Here is a 23913-nt window from a genome sequence, read left to right as displayed (position 1 = left end):
TACTTAACATAATTATATTTTTTTTACTATCAATCTAATAAACTGTAAACTGTAAATTTTCCAAATAAATAAAATAAAATAAAATAAAATATTAATTAAAGACTCTGTAAAGTCGATGACCTAAAGCAGCTTGTGTGTGGGTAATCTTTGTTTATACCTGAAGGGTATAGACATTTTGTTGTAATCACCGAGATTCTTCACAAGTGTGTATGGTTATTAGTGATTCTGTCATAGAATCGACTAGTTAGTTTGTTAGTAATATCTGTGTACAACAAAATGTCTATACCCTTCAGGTATAAACACAGATTACCTAAACACAATCTGCTTTAGGTCATCGACTTTAGATAGTCTTTAATTAATATTATGTATTAGATGTATTATGAACATTTATAAGGATTGTAAATAGGTTTTTGAGCTCTTTTTCCTATTATGCTTTAGATTAACATTAGAATAATATAATACTGTGATTACTAACCAAATTAAATTAAAATTGTAAAATAGAAAATGATCAGTAGATCAGTAGCTATTAAAATAGATATAAGATGTATTGTGAACATAATTTCGTAATAATAAAAAGCATTTAAAAATCAAAAAAAAAAAAATATCTCCAAGGTAGATCTAAAAAACAAAACATTCAAAGGAATCTTGAAAATTATATTATACATAAGGTATTTGGAAATATCAAAAATAGCTCAACCTACTTGATTTACTACATATGTACATACATACATACATATGAGCCATAATATTTGAAAGAAGCGAAAGTCCAATTTTTGGTTCCAAAACCACTATTTTGACTTAATTCAGAAATTGTTTTCACTTATTTTATTTCAATATGTCAAGAATCTCGGAAAATTAGAATGAACGTATTACAGGCCACCAATATTTTGAAATATTGCTAAACACAAAACATAATATTTAACGTTTTGCGAAATATTTCTCGAAATGAAGAAAAGTGGACTTATTCCACTTTCAAATTAAACGGCTCATATATATTTAGCCTATTAAATTAAAAATTATATAAAAAAAATTATTACATATATAAAATATACTTATTGAAAAAGTACATCTATTGAAGTAAAAAATATATTATATTTATTTATTTAAAATTAAATTTCGACCATTGAGACTTTATAGGTCGCCCCAAAGCGATACTATGGTCGGAAACATGTTCAATAAAAAAAATAAATAATACAATGACACAAAAAATAAAAATAGTAATACTATGTAAAATAATAAATCTTGCATTGATTTAAAAAATATATAGTATAATTAAGAGACATAAAATAATATGATTTACTACTTTTGTATATCTACAAGTGATAAGTCTCGCATTGAAATAATTTAAATAATCGAGTTTAAATTTAATAAGTTCTAAAAACCATGTCTAATTATGATTTTAATATGTTCATATGGATATCTAAAGGTATCTAAATCTACACAGGTATCTAAATTTTAAAATTGAAAACATCGAAAAAAATCTATTTTATTGAATATTTTAATTTGTGATTGTTTATATGGAATAGATGATATCTTAAAAGCTATGTGTGAATAGTTTAATGAACCAATAACGATACATTTTCTGATTTAAATACATTTTTACTCAGTTAAATAGAATATGTACATATGTATATTAGTGAAGGGAAATCGAATTTATAGATTTTAATTGTTACAAATCCAAGTCAATATGTACATCAAATATTCATGAGTCGGCTTCAATGTATAATCATAAAAAAGTTTTATTTTTTTATTCAAAGCGGGATAATTTAGCGTTAAGCGTCCAAGGTTCGATTTTCCGGATGCTATTACGGTGAGATATGATCGCTTACGGCTTATTATCACGTGATGGATCGTATCTTAATTGATGATTGAGTACTGAAAAATTAAATCGTCATTAATTCAGTTGTATAACGTCTCTACACGTTAAGCATCGCGAACGCCACTCGTTACACGCTTTTCGCGATAAATTTCGCCATCGAAATACGATCGAGTCGAAATCGTTTCTTGGCACTGACATTGGCTTTGAAATGTGCCGATTAAATTTAAAAGTTTGACGTACGTATGTAATTTAAATCACACATTTCATATCTCCATTGAAGTGAAAATCGATTAAAAACACACTTTCATTTGCAGTGCTCCAGTAATTGAGTATCTAACGGAATACGATAATTATACATCATTAATGATTTTGATTATTAAAGTTTGATTGCTTTTAGTATATTTAAGTATGTACCGAGTGTTTCAAAAACATAAACCAGACTTGAAATCGCTATATGTGTGTATATATGTATGTATGTACATGTACATATCTGCAACAACAAATCGATCATGAATGAAACTGTCACTTGTCTGCAATAGTTTCAAATGCTTACCTCCAGATGTCTCTCAAACTACACGAACAGCCCCAACGCTCACTCATTTGTATGATAGCAGCCCAACATCACAATAAGTTTTGTTTTTATTTCTCCAGATTAGTCGTAAATAACTGATGCTAAGACTGTTTGTTTGCTGAGAGGCGTCTAGTTATTTGAAACGGAATGTCCCACCATTTCAAGTAATACAAGTTTAATTCATGAGAAATTTGCCATTGCGGTTATACATATAGCGATTTAAACTCAGGTAAAATAGCAAAGACTAGGGACTGTTCGTGCCCTAGAAGAGATGTCTAATTTAAAACTCGATGCTTTACGCTTTCAACTAGTAAGAGTTTAATTCATTTGATTTTGATCTTCAAATTCTTTTTATCATTATTAAATTATGTACATAATACACCTTATATCTATTTTAATAGCTACTGCTCTACTGTTAATTTTCTATATGATTTTGTTTTTGTTAGTAATTATAGTATTATATTATTCTAATGTTAATGTACAGCATAATAGGAAAAAGAGCTCAAAAACCTATATAAAATTATTAAAAATGCTCATAATACATTTTATACATAATATTAACTAAAGACTGCCTAAAGTCAACGATCTAAAGCAGATTTTGTTTAGGTAACCATAATTCATGATAAATGTATAGCGATTTCAAATCGGCTTCATCTTTTTGAAACATCCTATGTTATTTTGAATTATACTTCAGTAATGTGGTAGAATTATACTCAAAAGTATGCTCATTTATTCAAAGACGGTTTCACTTGATTGCATATCGGAAATTTTCTCTGTGGATACGCAATGTGTTCGATTTCGCCAAAAACGTATGCAATTTTTTTGATCATGACTATTATAAATTGTCGAGGGGTATAATCGATTCGCATAGTTTGCACATGTGTTTGATTGAGGTACATAATACTAAAACTCACCCAATGCATTAGTATACACGGGTAGAAAATTGATATAATATGTTGTTGAACGGTTTGTTGTTATATTATATATGTGTATTTGTTCTTGTTTATGGTCCTTTCGATTTCTCCTCTGGCAAGATTTTTTCGGGCAATTCTTGATCATCGATGACCAGTGATTTTTTGCAAACGGTTGTTGATACACGCCCAACGTATATGTACATCGTGCAAAACTTCTAAACGGCTGGCTCTAAACTTTAGAGGCCACGCAAAAAGCGATAGGTCATTGACGGCACATGCTTTCTAATGTTGTTGACCTTTTCTTCCCCCTCTTTGTCCTACAGTCCCCTTCCCCTTCTCTGATTTATGTACCTGTTTTGGAGTGTGGTCCTAGATTGGCCGCTGGAGCTTGAGCAACTTTTACTCTCCACTCCCCTGTCGATTTCATCGCGGAATTTTTATTTTCCTTTTATACGAGCACGTGTTTTAATTCACAAAAATTAAAAACCGAAACATATGTATATGTACAGTGCTATTAAGTAAACCGTTTTCTGCTAAACTTACATTCCCAGCACTACACCGTTGCAATACTTTTCTAATCGTATATTGAAAATATTTTTTATAAGAAACTTCCATTTCACTCATGCCACGATTTTCAATCATTAGAGATTTTCTAGGGAATCATTAGCTACCGAAAACGATCATAGCGGTATATTTTATCTTATCTTATATATATTTATAATATATGTTTTATTATATCTCATAACGGTATATTTTATCTTCCTATTCGAATGAATGAGTACATTAATGAATTCAATGTGTGTATGTACATACTTTGAAATTTTAATTCGTTAGAAGAAAACACTGTACTAAACTGTGGAATGTAATGTAATGTATTTTGTATGTAGATGTATTTTGCATTGATGCATTATTCATTTTAAAAGAATCTTAATTTTTTTTTATTAAAGTTTATATTTATAATTTCGTCGAGTATTAATTAGTTCAAGTAGTAGTAGTCCAAGTAGCAGTAGTTCGTAAATTCTGAAAGTAAATTTTCTTTTACGAATTCGGTTTTAGCGAAAATAAAATTATGTATGTGCATATAATAAATTAAAATGTTACAGCGATAAGAAAACAGAATGTTATTAGTTTTATTATTGCTAATTAAAATAACCTAGAAAGCTTTCAGAACATATCATTTCATACAATTTTTTTATAAGCTTTCAAGCGTGTGAAAATGTGATGGTTAAATAAATGTACACGTGTCATTTTAGATACGAAAAATCGTTTTGACATTTGCATTGAACTTTGGGTATATATTCCTGTTGTTTAATCAAAACCAAATTCAAGGATATTGAAAATTATTTAATTTAGCATGAATTGTGAGGCTTTAATTAAAAACATGCCATTGTGTTTTTTAAAGTGAATAATTATGTCATAATTATCAATTAAGCTCGGCGTGTAAAGATATACAAGTGATAAAGTAATGCCATTATTTATTACTTAAATTAATTTCTAAATGACTTACTGCAGTTATTGTCGTATAGTATTTTGATTGAGTAATAATGACTGTTACCATTTGAGTTAGAGCATGTAAACACAATTTTCCGGTCTAAAAATTTACAAACTTTCAGTTATATATTATAAAACAATCAATCATAGACAATCATTGTAATAATTTTCCAAATATAAAGTTCAAAGGTATTTTATACATAGTAGCTATGCAGTTGCATAGTTGTTAAGTAGTCCGATTGCACCCATGCAATTGGTCAATCGTTGCATTCGCGCAAATTCCTATATAGGTTAGGTTACTGAGAAGTTATCCAATGGAAACCAGTTTTTCCACATTCAATGCAACACTTGAACATGTCCGATTGAAAAATTAGATGTGTCAACTTTTGCGAAAAGCCATCGTCGAGAATGAAAAGCGCATTGGAAAATAACTGCGCGCGCACATTTGTGTATACAATTGTGCAATCCATTCAAACGATGCATACAAAATTGCAAATTATTATTGTTGTATTATTATAATAAATGACTATGCCTTTATCAAACGTCGGGATACAAAAGGTATAGTCATTGAATAATAAGATGGATTTTATCCGATCATTGCGTTGCATTGGTAAGGAGTTGTACATGTGGGGTTATTTTTTGTATTATGCATTTAGGTGAGCAGGAATAGAATGCAATACCAGTTTGTGTCGGCAATGCACATATGCAACTACATTGCACTTTCATCTGACTCGAACTTGCAACTGCTGATAGATTGCCCTCGTTTTGCCTTAATTATGAAATAGACTTAATGTGTTGCAAAGTTCAAAGCTTTGTACGCATCGATATGTGTCGAATGCGTATTACATATATATGCACATTGCAGCTTGAATTATAAACAACTTTTCTTAAAATTCTTCTTAGATCATGAGATTCATTCTTCGACTTATCGATTAAGTGTTACGTTTTCACTTTCGGACGTTGGAAGAAAGTTAACGTGAGTGTTATACAGTATGACAGAGTACCGTTCCTCGTCCGCACACCACCAAAAGAAATTCCATTTTGAATCATGTTCGATTTCTCTGACAAACTCCACAACATTCAGAAAGTATCTGACATTGGCGCACAATGCTTTTTAATAATAAAAGAATTAAAAAATTAAAGTATTCGTATAAACCGATTACTCAAGAGTCTTCGTCGACGTTAGAAATGTGCATCTCGATTGTATTATTAAATCGGTCGAAATCTAGCTGATCATGACCGGATGGAAAAAATCGGGTTTTGTGTGTAATCTCGAAGGGCACAGCTCACCTTAACCCACTTTGACTCAATGTTTTCAGGGTAACGACATAACCAAATGTTTCGAAATGCACTTGCGAAACCCAAAGCGTTCGCACACTAGGTACTAAAAAAAACCAACCTTTGACCGATCACAATCGCATGCAGAGGAAATTATTATTTACGTGCAACGAACGGTCTAGCATAATAATCGTGGTACAGTGATAATTATAAAATAAATAATCAGTTTTTAGATCGAACGTGTCCGTCTATATTCAGGCGGTGCATATACATATGTACATATATACATTTATGCTGTATTTGTATTTTATTTGTATTTGTAAGTATTTGGATGCTGTCACGTCCAAGAATTGTGGAAGCCTCGGGCAATATACTTATTTACATTTGAAAGTCTGTCCACATATTCTAAAAATTTTTTTTAGAATTTTTAAATCAAAACCATAAATCCATGAAGTATTATTAGTAAAAAATCATATTAAATGAATTTTTATCGTATTATTTGTATCAATACAATTGAGAGTTATTTAAATGCTCTAGAAAATATTTTGATCAAAAAAGGAAGTCATATGCTTATCGTCGACAAAATGTGTTTGAGTAAAAAATTGGAGAGGAAATATTTTGGAACGATTGTGATGTTTATTTATTATATAATAGCAAACTGAAAAATTTCATGCCACGCCATTGAAATGTTTATTTAGATTACAATTTTTTAATAGTAAATATGATTATTGAAATATATACATATGTAGGTACATATGTACATTAATATAACTGTTAGGAAGCTGTTCATTATATATTTTATAGAATAAACACACTTTTTTATAATTGTATCTAAAAAAATTGTTGTTTTTTGCATCGACTGTGATCAAGCGATAATTGATTTTAAACCGGATTTAATATGAATTTATTAAGAATTGAAAATATACGTTATGAAATAATGAAAGAAAGCTTTATAGATTTAATCATTAAATTTTACGCAGGAGAACGTTTTACGTGACAAAATATTTTGTTTGTCATTGCATGATCAGCTGATTTTTTCAGCCAGATCCAAACCTCATTCTAGACATTTCGATAAATACTAAAAATTTTAACACTTATGTAAAGACGTTTTCATCATAAAATCTAAACTCTGATAATGCGAATTGTAATGGAATATTTAATAGTCACTTTGAATAAATCGATCTTGATATTTGAAACACCCAATATAAATTATCTTTCCGGTATACCTTTTTTCATATATTATATTTTATTATGTTTCAATATCATTTTAAATTTTTTTTGGTATGTTTAATGTGATATAATTCCATTTTTATTAAATTACAATGTTGTTCGATATTTTCTTTGAGGAAACTTCAACGCGCGGGGAAGCTTCAAACCCACAAGTGTAAATTGAGCTAAGGTCATCTTTCGCAAGCGTCACACGAGTGGAATTATCCTAATCTGTAATGCTATAACTCAGATGCCACATTTGGTGATTCTTTGGATCCAAATCTTCGGAATGCGAGCCGTCAGTTCCGTCATGAACGTAATGCTGTAGACAGGTTCCGTTAAGGCTAGAGCCGAAAGCGAATCCCGCCATCGGCAGACACTTGCGTTGCTGTCGTGTCTCAAGCACCGAATTGGTTACACGTTCATTCACGGTCAGACCGCCATAGGACTTGTTCGCCTTCCGACTACATACTAGTATGTTATAGTAGTGAGTTGTCCAAACGGTGTGTGTAGCCTTGGATCGAATTCTTGTCCATCGATATCGTTGACGACCATCGTGACAAGAGAAAAGACGATGACCGTCCCCTTTGTGATCGATGGCCTTTGCTCATGACACTTGAATATTACGCCAACTCGCAAAAATGATACGAAAGCACCGAAAATAGTCTTTGTACGTCATCCATCAACTTGACTTCAGAGTGCTATATCATTTAAATAAATTAATAAAAATATTTCCCCAATTTTTTGTTTCAGATAAAATCAGCCACGGAACATCACCGAGAGTATTTTAATTAATTGGGAGTGATTTGTTTTTAAGATCGGAAGTGTTTAGTGCTTGGAAGTGTTTGTGTTAACTTGTTGTCAATAAAAAAAATCCGCCAAAATGTCGGGCTTTGTGAAAATTGCAATGGACGATTACTATTCAGACAGCAACTGGACGACGATCATCAACAAGTACTGGATTCAAGCTGAAACAATGGCTGGTGAGTTTCATACTACACAAACTTTTTATCGTGGAAAGTTTCTACAAATCTTCCGCTTTAAATGTAACGGAAGTAACGTCATTTAGTCAAATAAATGTTTGACGTTCTATTCTTATACGTTTGATTTCTATTTTTTATATTCAATCAAATGCAGAATTAGATGTCGAGATAAGTTGATCGTACTCTCTAATGATTTATTCTTTAGTTAGGTGACTAATTAAACTGGTTTCGACAATCGCTATTTTTAAGAAAAAAAAGTAGAAGCTTTACAACGTTTAGTTTAGTTGTGTTGTCATGTCGGCAACACCTGGTTTAAAGGTATAGGACTTGACACCTATTAAAATTTATAGTCTTGAATTCATTAAATATGTACATACATACTCGATGGGTCAATCAGACAATTTGGCGCTCTTCCACGTAATGCAAATTAGTTCTGATAAAATATTTCCACATAGAAATAACGATTTCATTCAACATAAACGCACCTGTAAATGGCATAATTACTCTTGAATAAGTGTGAAAATCGCACTACAAATTAAACACCACTGGAGATAGCGTTTCGTAATTTTCACGGAGAAAAAACTGGTTGAAAGCATATTTTGCATGCGAAATTAAATTATAATATAACATATCGACCTTGGTGAGCTTTCAACTCGCTCTGAAAGGTGCGTAAACTTGACATTTTCAAACTCACCCATGTGCTATAAAATTGCATCGTTGAGTAATGAAATTTACGCAACAAAATAATGAGTCTGTTAGCAGATGAAATTACTTCAAATTAATCATAACGTAAAATCGTTTCGTACAGAGAGTGAGCAAATCGAGACAAAAAACGACTTTGACTCTACAGGTAGAAGTTAAAAAGTGGTCCATGGTTAAATCAATCAACGCTCTTTTGGTGTGTACATACAAAAATTAAAACAAAATGCTTCTTAAAAAGCCGATTCATCGGATTTAATACTACATCTTATCATATCATTCGATATATGCCCCGTCAAACTCAGTTTGCAAAATTAAATTGAGTTGTTAAACTAATAATTCAATTTTACAAAGTATATATATGCACTTTCCAGTTGGTCTGAGACCATTGCTTCCATATAAGAGTGAAATTTGAAAAGAGCAGCCGCCATATTGTCGGGCTAATTTTAAATTCTGGTAACGTCCAAGAAACAATATCCAATCAGTATTCTACGTACAAAAAGTGGGCGTAATCGAGTAGAACTTCTGAATTCCCATTGGTTGGCAAGATGACAATCATTTCATTGTTACCTTTTAACATATTCATTTGAAAACGTTCTTCTGTATTCGGTTATCCTCCATTCATTTTTTTATCATAAATAAACATATCTAATGCGAGAAAGTTTGCATTCGATATGTCAACAAATTAACCACTTTCATTATCGAAAAAAATATGGAAATGAATATTCGTAAATTAAATCACGTGAATCGCATTGAATTGCGACAAAAATTCATTTTATATACGACATCCATATGTATATATTAATTTCAGATCCTCGAGTGCATGGATGGCTGCTGTTTGAAACACCTATACCTACTGCGGCTGTAGTACTAGCATACTTAGCTGCTGTGACGATTATTATACCGCAGTATATGGCAAATAGGAAACCGTTTAGATTGAAAAACACACTGATAATATACAACGCTTTTCAAGTGTTGCTATCTTCATACATGTTCTACGAAGTGAGTATCAAATTATAAAGTTCATTATAAAAGTGTATCAAAACAATTTATCGATTTTTATTTATTGCATTCTAATCTTAAAATTCCTTAATTTAAAATGTAATTAATTAAATTTTTAATGTATCTTTCAGCATCTGATGGCGGGGTGGTGGAGGAACTATAGCTTATCTTGTCAACCTGTTGATTACGGAACTAGCGAGTCGGCTACAAGGGTGAGTCTTGTGTTATATATTATTTTATAAATCCATCTACGACTTTTGAGATGATTTTATATAATGAACGTGAACTTGAATGCATGGCCGGTTTTGGATAGATATCAACGGGTGACACGAGCGTTTCTAGAGCGAATAAAGTGTGTCTCTATGTAGATGGACGTGATACTAAAATTAGTCGAAAATCTCATATGTAGAACAAAACCGTTTGAAATGTGATCACAAATCTTGCACGGCTGCAGAAATTTGAGATTTATTATTTTCAGTGCAATTTCGAGTTAGGTTCAAAATACCGCTATTAAATTGGATTTAAATTGTCGACCTTAAGATTGAAGAATTTACTATAAGTCCAGTTTAAAGTTCTTCCGCGTAAGATTTGAGTGTTGGAAAAAAAATATACGATGGCGAGATAGCTCGTTTCAATACCGTTACATGTAAATTACTATGAATGTATGTATCTAAATGGCGTATGAAAATTGCTGATTCTACACTCAGTGTTTACCAATGTAAATTTGCTCTGTGAGCTATTTTACAGGCGGGTGATTACGAGAAAACGAAAGACAATCATTCCCACTAATTAGTTTTTATTACACTTTAAAGCACATTAGTTCTTATTACATTTTTATTGCACATTTGAGTGAATGAAAAATGTATAAATATGATTAGAAATCATACAAATATATTTTCGTTTTTTAATTCTTAAAATTTATAACAATTCCTTTTTATTATTTTTTATTATTATTGTTATAACACTTTATTAAAATGAATAGAGTAAATTCTTACGCTTTTCCGAATATTATGTAAAATGTTGAAAATGTATGATAGAAACTACATTAAATAAAATATAGTAGAATGATATTTACTTGGCCAATTTTGTATCTATTGTCTATTTTGATAATCATTTTAAATTCGGCAGTTTATATAAAAATTCGTGAAAATATTACGATGCCAAGTTGATGCACAAACACTCCAGAAATGTTTGCCTTCGCATACCTTTCATAAAAACTTGTTTTAGACATCTGATAATGTGTTTACTTGGCGCTATTAACTGTAGTTTTATTGAAAATTGTCGGGTGAATTAAGCGATTAAAATCATTAAGCAATGACAATAGGCATTGTGTGTAGAATTTCGAACGCGACAATCACCTCTCAAATGGATGTTTTAACCAAAATGAAAATTCAACCGACGAAAGTAGTTTTCAATGCCAGCATATCAGTGAATGATTGTAAGTTCAATGGCACGTTTCGAGCAACGGAAACTTGTTCTACGAATGATAAAATATGAAAAAAAACTTTCTTTTCTCTGCCCGCGTAACCTAAAAATCGTGCGATATAAGAATTGAAAGTGTTTTGTTGGAAGTCTACGATAAAAAAAACTCTTACTCTCCGTTATAGTGTCTATAAGGTATATTTTTTACACAATGACAATGACATATGGAAATACAGGTATCGCCTCCAACGAGATCAAAAGTTGTAACTCAAGTTTGTAGGAACTGTACTTTATATGTATCGAACACGGTTTTTCATACAGTTGAGTAACACGTAATATAATATATTCAGAAATTAAATACAAACGTTTGCCACAGTTAAAAAGCTTACGGAAAATATATAAATAAACATAGCCTTGTACCGTCACTGTCAAGGTAGATATAGCATTTTTTGCGAAACGACTTAAAGTTATTGAAATCTTTTTTACATGCATTTCAATTCTTCCTCGCCATTTAATATATGTAATACTTTAAATCACGCGCACGTCGTGATTTGCAAAAAAAAATCGTTTAGATGAAATCAAAAGCATTTATGAAATTAAAATTGAGTATCATCAAAATACACGATTTCTTCTGATAAAAATGTGTGATTTTTTTTATGAATGTCACTAATGATTTTTAAAATGTATACACGTAACAACCGTATAATACAATTAAAAAATATGAATTCAAAGCATGAGATGCGTCTTGTTTAATTATGTGCATTATTATGTACATTCAATTGGAAACAACTATAAATAACGGATTTGAGTTATTAGATTATTAAAGGTGTCAAAATCATCATGCCAAGTTTAGACGGACGATTTTAGATAACAATAGACACTTTCACTGACTGAATGATAGCTGTAATTATCGTCTGTTTGAAATACACGAGGTGTGTTGAAGTGAATGCTATTTTGAATGAAACAAAAAGATGTATAGAGGAAAATTCTAAATGGAATTCAATATGAAAATTTATATTAATCACATGCGTTTTTTTAACCACAATATTTTACGTATTCTATATTGTAATTAGATATTAAAACAAAGAAGACGATAGCGATTGAGAATTTTTTGTAATGCGGTGAAAATTTTTTTATGCGTGTCAAATTTTAACTATAGAGTAAAAGCTGTTTACCCACAGGGCTTTCGACCTTATTGGCAACGAAACACGTTCTCAAACCCATTGCACTCTTATTTAAAACTATTACTTAATTCAATTTTTATATTAAAAACCGTGAAGATGTATGAAATTGGCATTAAAATCGCATCAACAATTTTTTCCTCTAGATGTAATACTTATAATTTTATAACGCAGCAAAAAAAAGTCATTTGTGCTATTGTTTTTTTATGCACTACATATAATGTCATGATGAAATACATTTTAGTTATAAATTTATTAATTTTAGAGGCAACTGTATTTATTACGCATTGTATTGAACAATATAAATATGTACAATAGTTGAGAGGCGCAAACTATGGGCAAGATCATTGCCTACGAAATTACTTTGAAGATAACGAAACCTGCTCGATAGTGGCACACTTTCTAAATTGCTCATGAATCTTAATTAAATTTAAATAATACCTTACGTATAAATTTCGTACTGAAAAGATCGAAATCGGTTGAATTCGCTCAAAATTAGAATGTTATTTATGGATTTTTACGGGGAATTTACTCGATATAAGCGCATAAAGACTTGCGAGCGTTTTTGAAACTCGTCTCATTTTCTATCAAAGTATGCCATACGCACACTTTTTTCGACTGATTGTGAAAGTAAACATTCGGTTGAAAGTGAATGTCAAAAAGATTTTGATTCTCCGCGGAAGCGGTGAACGTTTCATTCAAACTCAAAACTCAATATGTGGTTTTTGTTCGCAGATGTTAAACTTGTGTTGGGTCTACTACTATTCGAAACTGTCGGAATTCGCAGACACGATCTTCTTCGGCCTCAGAAAGAAGAACACCCAAGTGACATGGCTCCACTTGTACCATCACAGCCTCACGCCATTCGAAGCATGGATCTTGGTTAAGTTCATTGGAGGTTTGTACGATGTAATGTTAAGTTTTTTGATAATCACGTGTTCCGTGTGATCAGATTGATCCTTTCCATTTCAACAGGTGGACACGGCACGTTCTCGAACATCATCAACAACTTGGTGCATGTCATTATGTACTTCTATTACATGGTGGCCGCGATGGGACCAGAATACCAGAAGTACATCTGGTGGAAGAAACATCTGACGACACTCCAATTGGTGAGTACAATATAATTAAATCTGCAGTACTTTTCCATGTCAGATCGGAGTGCAATTAGATAACAGTGTTTTTCTATTACGCAGTTCAATTACCTGCACTCGTTGACATTGAACGAATTAAATTATGCGCTTCGACGCTGCAAGTTCAATGTTAAGCTAAGCACTATAGGAACGGTCACATTTATATAGGAGTTTCTAATTTTGAGACACAGTGTATAGATTTTGACCGGATAGTTTCACTTCAGGTGATTAGCATAGTTTCTGTCTAAATTTTGAATACGGAATTAGTGCGTGCGCATTCTTATTCGAAGACAATAAATTAAATCAAAACACGTTTTAAAATTTTACATCAATCTTAGAATCAAATCTTAAGTATCGTATATAATACAATAAATTGTTGCTAAGGCCAAAGAATATACATACATAAACAAAATGTTGAAAATCTTCCCGGAATCATTGATACAACATGTTTGACAAATGATCTATTAAATGATTTTACTCGCATGAGACGGTGGCTATATATAAATATAATATTCGATAGTTGCTAATGTCAAATAATAAACATTATCGTGCTATCGTAGTAATGTATGTATATGAAAAAGTTAAAGTTAAAAGTAATATGTTGAATTCAATATACTTACATACATACCTAAAGCAAGATTTTATTCTTGATATAAAATTCATAGTTATATCAAGGTATATTTTTGATATCGAGGTATATTTTTGGATGAAATATACCCTCTATTTTGCATCTCCCAATCTTTTTTGATTATTTTAGAAAAATCTTTTGAGTAATTTGATATGTTTGTATATTATAATGTCTCTCATTTTGCCGAATATACATTTGGAATGTCAATAAGTTTCATAGTATATTTTTTTTCTTAATGATAAATGTTGAATAATTTGAATTTTATTTCAACCCTATGTGAGCGCAATTGTTTGTTTTCTTTTAAATCAATTTGATGTATATTTGCTATACTCTATTACTCTACATTCTTAAAATAGCAGAACGAGACCTTTACAATGCCATTAACAGAATGCCAAAAAAAAAAATGATTGTTTTCTGTAAAATTTGTAACACTGAAATGTTTTGTCATTCATATATTATATTTCTATTTCAATCGCTTCATCTGATGTCAAGCATATGAACATCTTTCTATGCCAGATTTTACATTTTGCGGTCAAGTTTTACATCCATTTATCATTATTGGAAAAACCCATTGATCGATAGCTTTCTTTTCAAAACACGTCGATTTATTATTATTTGCGTTGATATAAAATTAAGAAAAAAATATTTTTGGTACGAGGAAAATGTCCATTGGAAAGAAATTGCGAGTAGGCGGTAGTTAAAATTGAAAATGGCATTTGCTGTACGCAGCCAGGGCTTGGAGAATGAGAAAGTCCGTTGTATATGTGTCAAGTTCGTTCGACAACCTGATGTAAAAGGCCAACGACTCTTCTCAAACATTCGCCGGTGAAAATAAATCAAATTCACGCTCTGTGGCAGTTTCAATTTCCACACAAATGCCTTATACAGTCGGGATAGGTTGTACAATGTAAACACGACCAGAGGTCAACGAATGCTCGAGGGTTGGGTAAGAGTTTGCACATTGCAGGAATGCAGTTGCAAATGGCTCTCGTTGTGTTGCACTATTGCAACGACAACACCCCGTTTCAATATAGGCATCACGAATCGATTATAAATTAAATGTCAGCTGTGCCTTTATATGTAAAAGCATGTTTTGTTTGTAGATTTTTGAACAGAAGAATTTGAGTTGAAAATTCGATTAAAAAACTTATCCGATACATTTCCATATCGGATTCGACGATTGAAATGTGATCAAATGAAAGTTATCTTTCCGGTGGTTAGTTTTCAATAGTCAACCAGTGCATTTTAGCAAGATAGTTGGTTGGTGAGGCAGTTGTTGTGGTTGCGAAATTGCATTCGGCCTTACTGCAACTTGCTGACCCACTCAACCGACTTGCCCAATCGACTGGGCCGACCAGAAAAACGTCACCGATCAAAACATCTAATTTAACCGTTTTTATACGATTCGTCTTGCACGTACGGGTACATTATAATTGTATGTATGTATGTGTAATGATAAACGTGTGTGTCAATTGTTCCAACTGCTGAATAAACACTGGTTTCCACTGAAAAAGTTTCATTTCTCACCCCGTGGCACGTGTTCCATCCACTTTGAATCAAAAATTAATATCTAACTATTTTTCAGATTCAATTCTTTATGGTGTTTTTCCACTCTGCCAGTGCTCTAGTCTACGACTGTGGCTATCCCAGGTTTGTTATTAGTCTATATAATAATAATTACATAAGTTTGGGCACAAAAATAATCGTTGGATTACTGTTTTAAGGCTGATATCCAGTGGTCTGATGCTGCATTCGGTGATTTTCATCGTGCTCTTCACAAACTTCTACATGCAAAGTTATAAAAGGGAGAAGAATGCGCTGAAAAACGATTAGTAAAATATCCTCTAAAGCCAATGTGACAAGTCATCGCTTATTTATTTTAGAAATGTGTTTTTGCTAAAAAAAAATTGTAATATATGTTTGGCGACAAAGATGGCCGAAGCACATTGCTCAGTATTAGAATAAATAAATAGAGAAAAAACAATGAAAACAAATACTAAGTCACCGCAACGGAGTTTACCTTCCAAAAAAGGTTTGTTAGATATGTAAGTGTATAGATGAATTATATAAATTGAAAGAAATATGACTTAATTAACACTTTCGAACGACATCAAATAAAAGTTGAAAGATTGATCTAAAACTATACCGAATAAGGACTATAATATACAATATTGTACATATGTGTATTATATTTACGTAAGCGTTTCTTTGTGGTGTGTCACTAACCGAAAAGCTAATCAAGAAATCAGAATATTGTCTGGAATTCAAAATGAACAAGCCATATTAACAGCAATGTAAAGAAAATTTTGATTTCTTGAAGATTTTCACTAGAAATCATGTTTTGTTGTTTGAGAAACGCTCATCTAAAGAAATACATTCAATATAGTTTTCTTTATAGTATGGAAACACTGCTCAATATGATTAAGTAAAACAAAAGTATACAACACTCGAATCTGAAATATATGAATAACTATTGTAGTATTATTTTTAATTTTAAGGACTTCACTGATGATTTCAAATTGAAATCAAAATGATTGTCATATATTGATATATTTTAGAATATGTACTATAGGAAAAGCTCTGTAATATTGAAAAGTTTTACTAGCAATTTTCACAAGTATGTTATTTTTCATTAATAATACTATTTTTTCTAAACCAAACGATAAATTAAATTAAAATTTCCATGTGTGTATCGTTATGTAAATTTAATTGTAGTAATTTATTAAAAAAATATGTCATGTTTCGTAAAATGTCTGTTTTATGATTGTGATTTTGGCGTGAGTGTTTTTGAATGAGTCCAACTAAAAATATGAGTTTTGCTCAAATATATGTATTAAGACGCAAAATGTGCCTTAGATTTAGTCAATTAAGATTAACGGTAAGCTACAGATGGGTGTTTTTTTAAACCCGAGAAAGTAAAATTTTATAATACTACAACATTATGTGTGAAATGCGTGCTTAACGACTTATCACACATATGTAAATTTAATATGGGATTGACAAGATTATAATTTTTTGTATTATTTACATGATGCCTTCTCGTGAGGTTTGTTTCTTTTGGGGTTGGGTTTTTCTTGTTCTGAACACTTGTTCATTTTGATATACCAAAAGTTTTTGCTGAGAGCAAACACTCAATATACTCATTTATATATATATTGACATTCTCAATTTGGGTAATTGAATGTGATGTTATTTTTTATAGTACATGTAAATAGATTTTTATAAAATAGAAGAAAATAAGACTTCACTTTGTATTCAAATAAAATATTGAAATATATATTATATTCTCAAAAATATGTGTTTCATTCATTTTTAAATTATTATTTACTGTATTATGTGTCTCATTTGTAACAATATTGTGAGATGTGTAAGTTTTCTGAACACACTTTTAAAGGTTTAGAAATGCTATGAATTTGCAAGTGAGTCATTTTGCAAAACCATTTTAGTATATTTTGATAGGATTAAGGCTTAGAAATATAATCATAAATAGCTTTATGGATATTTGTGGCTTCTTCTAAATATTTTTTCCAATCATATATATCAGCGGTTCCCAACCTGTGGTAAGCGAAAAAAAATCAGTAATGGCGGACATGCAGGAATGAATGATTTACAATGTAAAAATAGAAATATTTTTTATATAATTAATAAACATTATCTTAATTCGTCATCATCGACGTCAATATGTACAGTTGATGATCTAAAATCTGGCAATCGATACGTTTTCCTCAGATCCGGCATGGATTTTGGAGTGCAAGTTAGCGTTCCAATAAATAAATAACTTGAATTTGACACTTGAGAACAACTCGATAATGATCTTTAATGTTGCAGATAAAATTGAAAGTATGATTGGAAAATAAGATTTTGGAGTCTATGTATCGAAAATGATCAAACTGAAGTATTTGAAACTTTACATAATTTCTTATCTGAAAACAAAAATAGTATGTCTCGGGATATACGTGACAAAATAATTGAACATTTAATAGGGATGAAATAGTCTTTTATGCAGTGCTTCCTCAAACCTTAAGAAGCAAATAATTGGATTTCAAACCCCTTTGATAATGAACATTTTCGGACAGCTACCAAGGAAAAGGAGAACTTGATTGAACTTTCAAATTATAGCATTTAAAAACTGAATTCGAAATAAATACGGTTATTAATCTTTGGCTAGGTATTAGTGAAGAATATGAACAGCTTTCTGACATAAAGCTTATTAGCGATAAATGTTTTTTATTAAAACCATTTATCAATAAAAGAAGTATGACAAAATAGTACATAAATATATTAAACTTTGGGCATATTATAATTGTGACTCCGCAAATAACTTTTTTTCGACAAAATTTCTTACCAAAACAGATCTACATATTGCGTGTATCCTGTCATCACATTCCTTATGCAAATACTATATATAATAATTATATACACTTGCAAAAACGAATTTCATGAAACACAATCATTTTTATATGGTGGTAAAATTTAGCGCTATATACTATCAAGTGGTACGTGAGTCAAAGAACATGAATATAAAAATACAAAGACACAAAATATGAATATAAAAATATAACACCAATTAAAATTTATTAAAACTCAAAATAGAGCATATTTCTATTGATTATTTTTTGAGATTAGTGCGACGATCGGTAACAATTAAATTGTATTTACTAAAATACCTTTCAGCATCCACACTATTGACGGGACACTAGATTTTAGAGCTGCACAACCAAACTCTTCATATTTAATTTTTGTTGCCATCAATAATAGCAATATATTCGGCGTGGATTCACTTTTTATATTCTCTATTAATTGTCTAAAAAAGTGCTGATAAATCTTCCATACATTGAGCCTCTGTTAATACATTAAACAATGGCAGGTTTCTAAAAAACAAAACTGTTTCTTTAAAATTAATATTAAATTTTGTACCTGCCACAGATGGATTGAATAGTTTACTCAATGTTTGGAGGAATAGATTTGTCTCATTTAGTCTTGAATGCGATTCTAGTTTTAATACACTTTTTTGACACAGCTCCAACTGTCTTCTTTTGCTTACAGTAGTAGACAAAAGCAGTTGCTTGATTTCGACAGGAAACACCATCTATGGTAAACTGCAAGCTCTGTTTTATCCCCTCAATTTTTTCACACAATAAATGGGCAAAGAGATAGGAGACCCTTCTAAATTGTCAATTAATCTTATAAATTTTATGCAGATTTCACATATGTTTGTTATTTTAGCATCTATTCGCATATTTCACGAATTTAGCATCTATTCCGAATTTTAGCATCTATTGAGCATTTATGGAAAAATGCCCAAAATACGTGTCTCTAGCCATAACTGATGCGATGATATTTCATCGGGCACAAAACTAGTTTAATATAAGTATCATATGTACATATTGAAAGGAATTAAAAGAAAAACAGGTATATTTTTGAATAATTTTATTATAAAATGACAAAGAATAATCTAAAATTTCATGATTCATATATGTATAAGTAAAACACGTGAAGTGATAGAATGACACGTTTATACATACATATAAGCAAATAAAAATGTATAAACGTACATATCTTTCCGTCACTTAAACCATCAACATTGATTCCAAGCGTTTTAACACAAAAATTAACATTTCTATTAATTATAATAAGAATATGTATACATATTAAAATAACATAATATATCTATAATATGTATATTTTACTTTTCAGTTATACAGTTTGCATCCAGCAAATATGATTTTCACTAGTTTTCAATAATTTAATGTATATTCATCTATGTTTTATGTATAATACTGTGGTTGGCACCCAACATTGATAAAACATATTTATTTTACTTTTTTCTTTACACAAAAAGTAAAATTCACTAATCGCATAATATCAAGATAATTATTCATATACACGTGTATATATATAATATAAATATATATATATGTAGGCATGTATAGTTTGCACATGTGTAGCGTAGGTCGGTGGTGAAAAGTTGTGCACATTTCGGACCGGGATGATTGATATAAATCACCAAAATAAAACCAATTAGCCATGGTTTTCTTTATCAATCACGTGTATATCATATATATATACAGCACATATTATACATATACGACAGATGTATTGAAAACCGAGTCACAATCCGGAATTTGCACGGTCAATCACCACCGACATAGACGTAGAGGTTATGAAATGAAATAAAACTTTGATTTTATTGAACACACATGATGCAACCGTAAACGTTACCAATTATGATGAGACTCTCTTTTAAAAATACGAGATTGAATTACAGACAATGTGTGAATGCATTATTTTGATAAAGAGTCCTATAAACTTTTCAATTTGTATACATAAGTGAACTTGTACAGTTCAAAAGCCTCGCGTCTCGTTATGGTCCACAGACAGTTTTCTTTAATATATTTTAGTAATAATAGAAGCTTTTAAAAATAGCGTGGAATTTGGCAGCAGAATAATTTTGATCAAAAGTCTTAAATTTAGTTTAGATTTTAGTAGATTGTCTTGATTTATACTACTATAAAGTTATATTTCCCTTTACAAAACAATCGGATGTGTTCAAAATTGCAAGATAAATGTTTTTCAGAAGATTCATGCTTTTATTTACTACATATTGTTGGAAACGATGATAGTTTCCATCAGTAAAATACTAAAATAAATAAAAATAAATGTCCATTTAAGAATGTAGCTATTTATGTATGTATATACACATGCAATCGACTATTTATGGATTCTGTATTTATAGGTAATTGATTATATTTATACACACTGTTCTGGTATTTATATGGCCTACATATGTATATATGCTTTAGTTGTATTTGATCATTATTTTATATATGAATTGTCAGTTTTTTTTGACGGATGTTCCATTTTTTGTCAGATTAATTCTACAATATGTATATGGTGCATAATGAACTGACTTTTTAAAGCCAAAAACATTTTTGAAAAGAAGTTAGTGCACATATAAACATATACAGTGTGTTTAAACAGTCATATTACAGTGTAAAAGATAGTCATTTGCTAATAGATAATTAGCCACATCCATTATTTAAAATGAAACGAACTTTATATTGCAGTAAAGCTTAAAATATATAAAATGTTCATTATATGAAGTTGTATGACTCATTATTGAGAGACCCGATATATTACCATGTGTGTCAAGAAACCACGGTCGTCAGAATGTGAAAAAATTGAAAAAAGTTACACCGTTCACAATATATGTGCTTATGCGTACAAAAGAGTAAGAGTGTACTCAAAAGGAGAATCAGCCACTTGAATTAAAATGTAGTTAAATGTATATAATAGAAGACTAGAAAGAGTTTCCACATTTGAGGAGATGTCTTATGAATGAAAGCGTACATGAACTTACACCTACTGTGTGATACAAGCTCGACTTTTAGATGACTGTTTAGGTTAAAGTGGCTAATTTCCTTTTGAAAAAAATCCATCTATACTATAAGAAACATTTTTGTGCCCAAGATTTCACTAATAATATTTGTAACAATAAGTTTAAGATTTATGATTTTTTTTTTAATATACGTAATGCTAAAGATAAGCTACCCGAGGCCTTCACTATTTGGCCACATTTTCTCTATCGATTCCTACAAAGAAGTATATTTTTTTGAAAGTGTATCAATAAAATAGTAATTGCCTTAATCATGTGATTCAGTAGAATATGTCAGTTATGACAGCAACTAACATAAATACGTATCACACATTCTACAAATACAAATCTTGTGTGATGATTTCATGCTATACACATTAGAAAATTATAGACTTAGAGAGAATGATATTTGTAGTTTAAGAAGTAGTGGTATATAGGTAAGTAAATTAGTGTTTTATTAAATCTATAGAATAACTTGAAATATTAAAAGAATATGGGTTTTCGTATATTTCTCCCGAAAGAGTTATGTTTTTTGTATAATATTATGAAATAAAACTTGTCTTTTCTGATTACTGACAAGTTTGAACCTTCTTTGGTTGTAGAAATGTATAATTTATTCAATTCGAACGACTGTCAAAATATCTGGATATATGTATGTATATATATTTCTGTAAAATTTTCGGAGCATTGATCCCAATTGTATTATATAATTTCATTTAAAAAAATCAATGATGAGATTTCATTTAATCCAATCGTAATATTCATATTAAAAATATACATATATGTATGTATGTTTAGTAAATGATAAAAGGGTTAATATTTGTATGACTTGAATACGATATGTGGGATTGCGTTTCGATAAAACACAGATGATTATATTAAAAGCAGGGAAGAATTGAGGATAGGTAGGTATAAAAAAAGAAAATAAAAAAAACCAAAAATACCAAAATTCTATATATAATTGCAAAATTATAATAATAATATTTGAGTGAAAAAAAAATACAAATTAATATTCGACTTGAAATTTGCATACAGTTCGCCCGCCATAAGAATGAAATGAGATGAAAGTTTTGAGAAATATTAAATTGGTAGTACATTGTATAATCAAAAGATTACGACAAACAAGGGCATGTGAACTAGATACATATTTCAAAAAATCAAGAATAAATCAATATAATTAATATATTTGTAAAAATAAAATAGATTTAAGAAAATAAATGATTATAATGTAATTAATGAAATGACAAACGTGAATTATCATATGTATGTATGTGCATTTACATCACAAATATGTAATTGTGGTTGAATGTGCGTCGTTTAAGGGTTACTTCTATTATGTATATATGTATATTATCGTAGTAAAATTATTTGAAGACAACAATACATATACATTGAAATACTAAGGTGTATATATTTGAAAATGTTACGAAATTCATATATATTATGTACGTCTAAGATTTGATTAAATTGGTGAAAATATTCTGTACAAATAATTATTACACTTTAATTTGAAAACATTTAGAAATAACACACATTTTACTAAGTTTATTGTTTTACAATAATATATTTGTATTTTATTTGCTAAACATTGAAAGACATCCTTATAGATTTTGAATAAACACTGTAAATAATTGATTAAACTTGGTCATAAATAATTGATAATAATCACATTTGCTTTCACCAGTATTTATATAAATGCAAGGTTATTCACGAATCTCAATTATCAGCACGAAAACATTGTACATACATATTAATGATTTAATAGTTTATAACATATATAATTTTTATTTACGTTAATTTCCACATTTTTTAGATTATAGAATAATTATTTTTATTTTACAATATGCGTACGCTAAGAAACTTAGTTTGACATTTAGAACGAATTAATAAAATTCAAAAATTAATAATCAAAGATGATAAAAGAGAGGTGTGTAGTCAGTCTCCTTTCTGATTTGATACCGATATGTATTATACTCCTAAAGATCGTAAATCATACACATTAACATAATCATATATATATATGTATATAGCAAAATGGAAATATAAACTGGCCCATATATTTTTTTTATACATTAAATGCATATATTTTCAATTTTACGACTTTTTAAGTTATGTAAACACACATATCTAAGTACGGTCATTAATACACTTTCTTGGATATGCTCTCGACTATTTATGTATGTATGTATATCTTACGTGGCCACAAAT

General features: G+C 30.0%; 1 protein-coding gene across 2 annotated transcripts in view; it reads left to right on the top strand.

Annotated features, from left to right (window-relative positions):
* The window catches only part of LOC143910538 (very long chain fatty acid elongase AAEL008004), a 44866-nt gene extending 27247 nt beyond the window's left edge, over window positions 1-17619 (top strand). For both annotated transcript variants that reach the window (XM_077429048.1, XM_077429047.1), the window contains 7 exons: window positions 8036-8265; window positions 9776-9966; window positions 10098-10178; window positions 13305-13467; window positions 13545-13681; window positions 15916-15980; window positions 16055-17619. In XM_077429048.1, coding sequence (XP_077285174.1) covers window positions 8166-8265; window positions 9776-9966; window positions 10098-10178; window positions 13305-13467; window positions 13545-13681; window positions 15916-15980; window positions 16055-16163 — 846 coding nt within the window. In that variant the 5' untranslated portion in view covers window positions 8036-8165 and the 3' untranslated portion in view covers window positions 16164-17619. The remainder of the gene's footprint in view (window positions 1-8035; window positions 8266-9775; window positions 9967-10097; window positions 10179-13304; window positions 13468-13544; window positions 13682-15915; window positions 15981-16054) is intronic.
* Window positions 17620-23913: the final 6294 nt, after the last annotated feature.

Source organism: Arctopsyche grandis, chromosome 4, assembly GCF_051622035.1.
Source record: "Arctopsyche grandis isolate Sample6627 chromosome 4, ASM5162203v2, whole genome shotgun sequence".
Classification (NCBI taxonomy): Eukaryota; Metazoa; Arthropoda; class Insecta; order Trichoptera; family Hydropsychidae; genus Arctopsyche; species Arctopsyche grandis.
The sequence above is the reverse complement of the archived record's forward strand: the minus strand, read 5'-3'. Positions and strand labels throughout refer to the sequence as shown.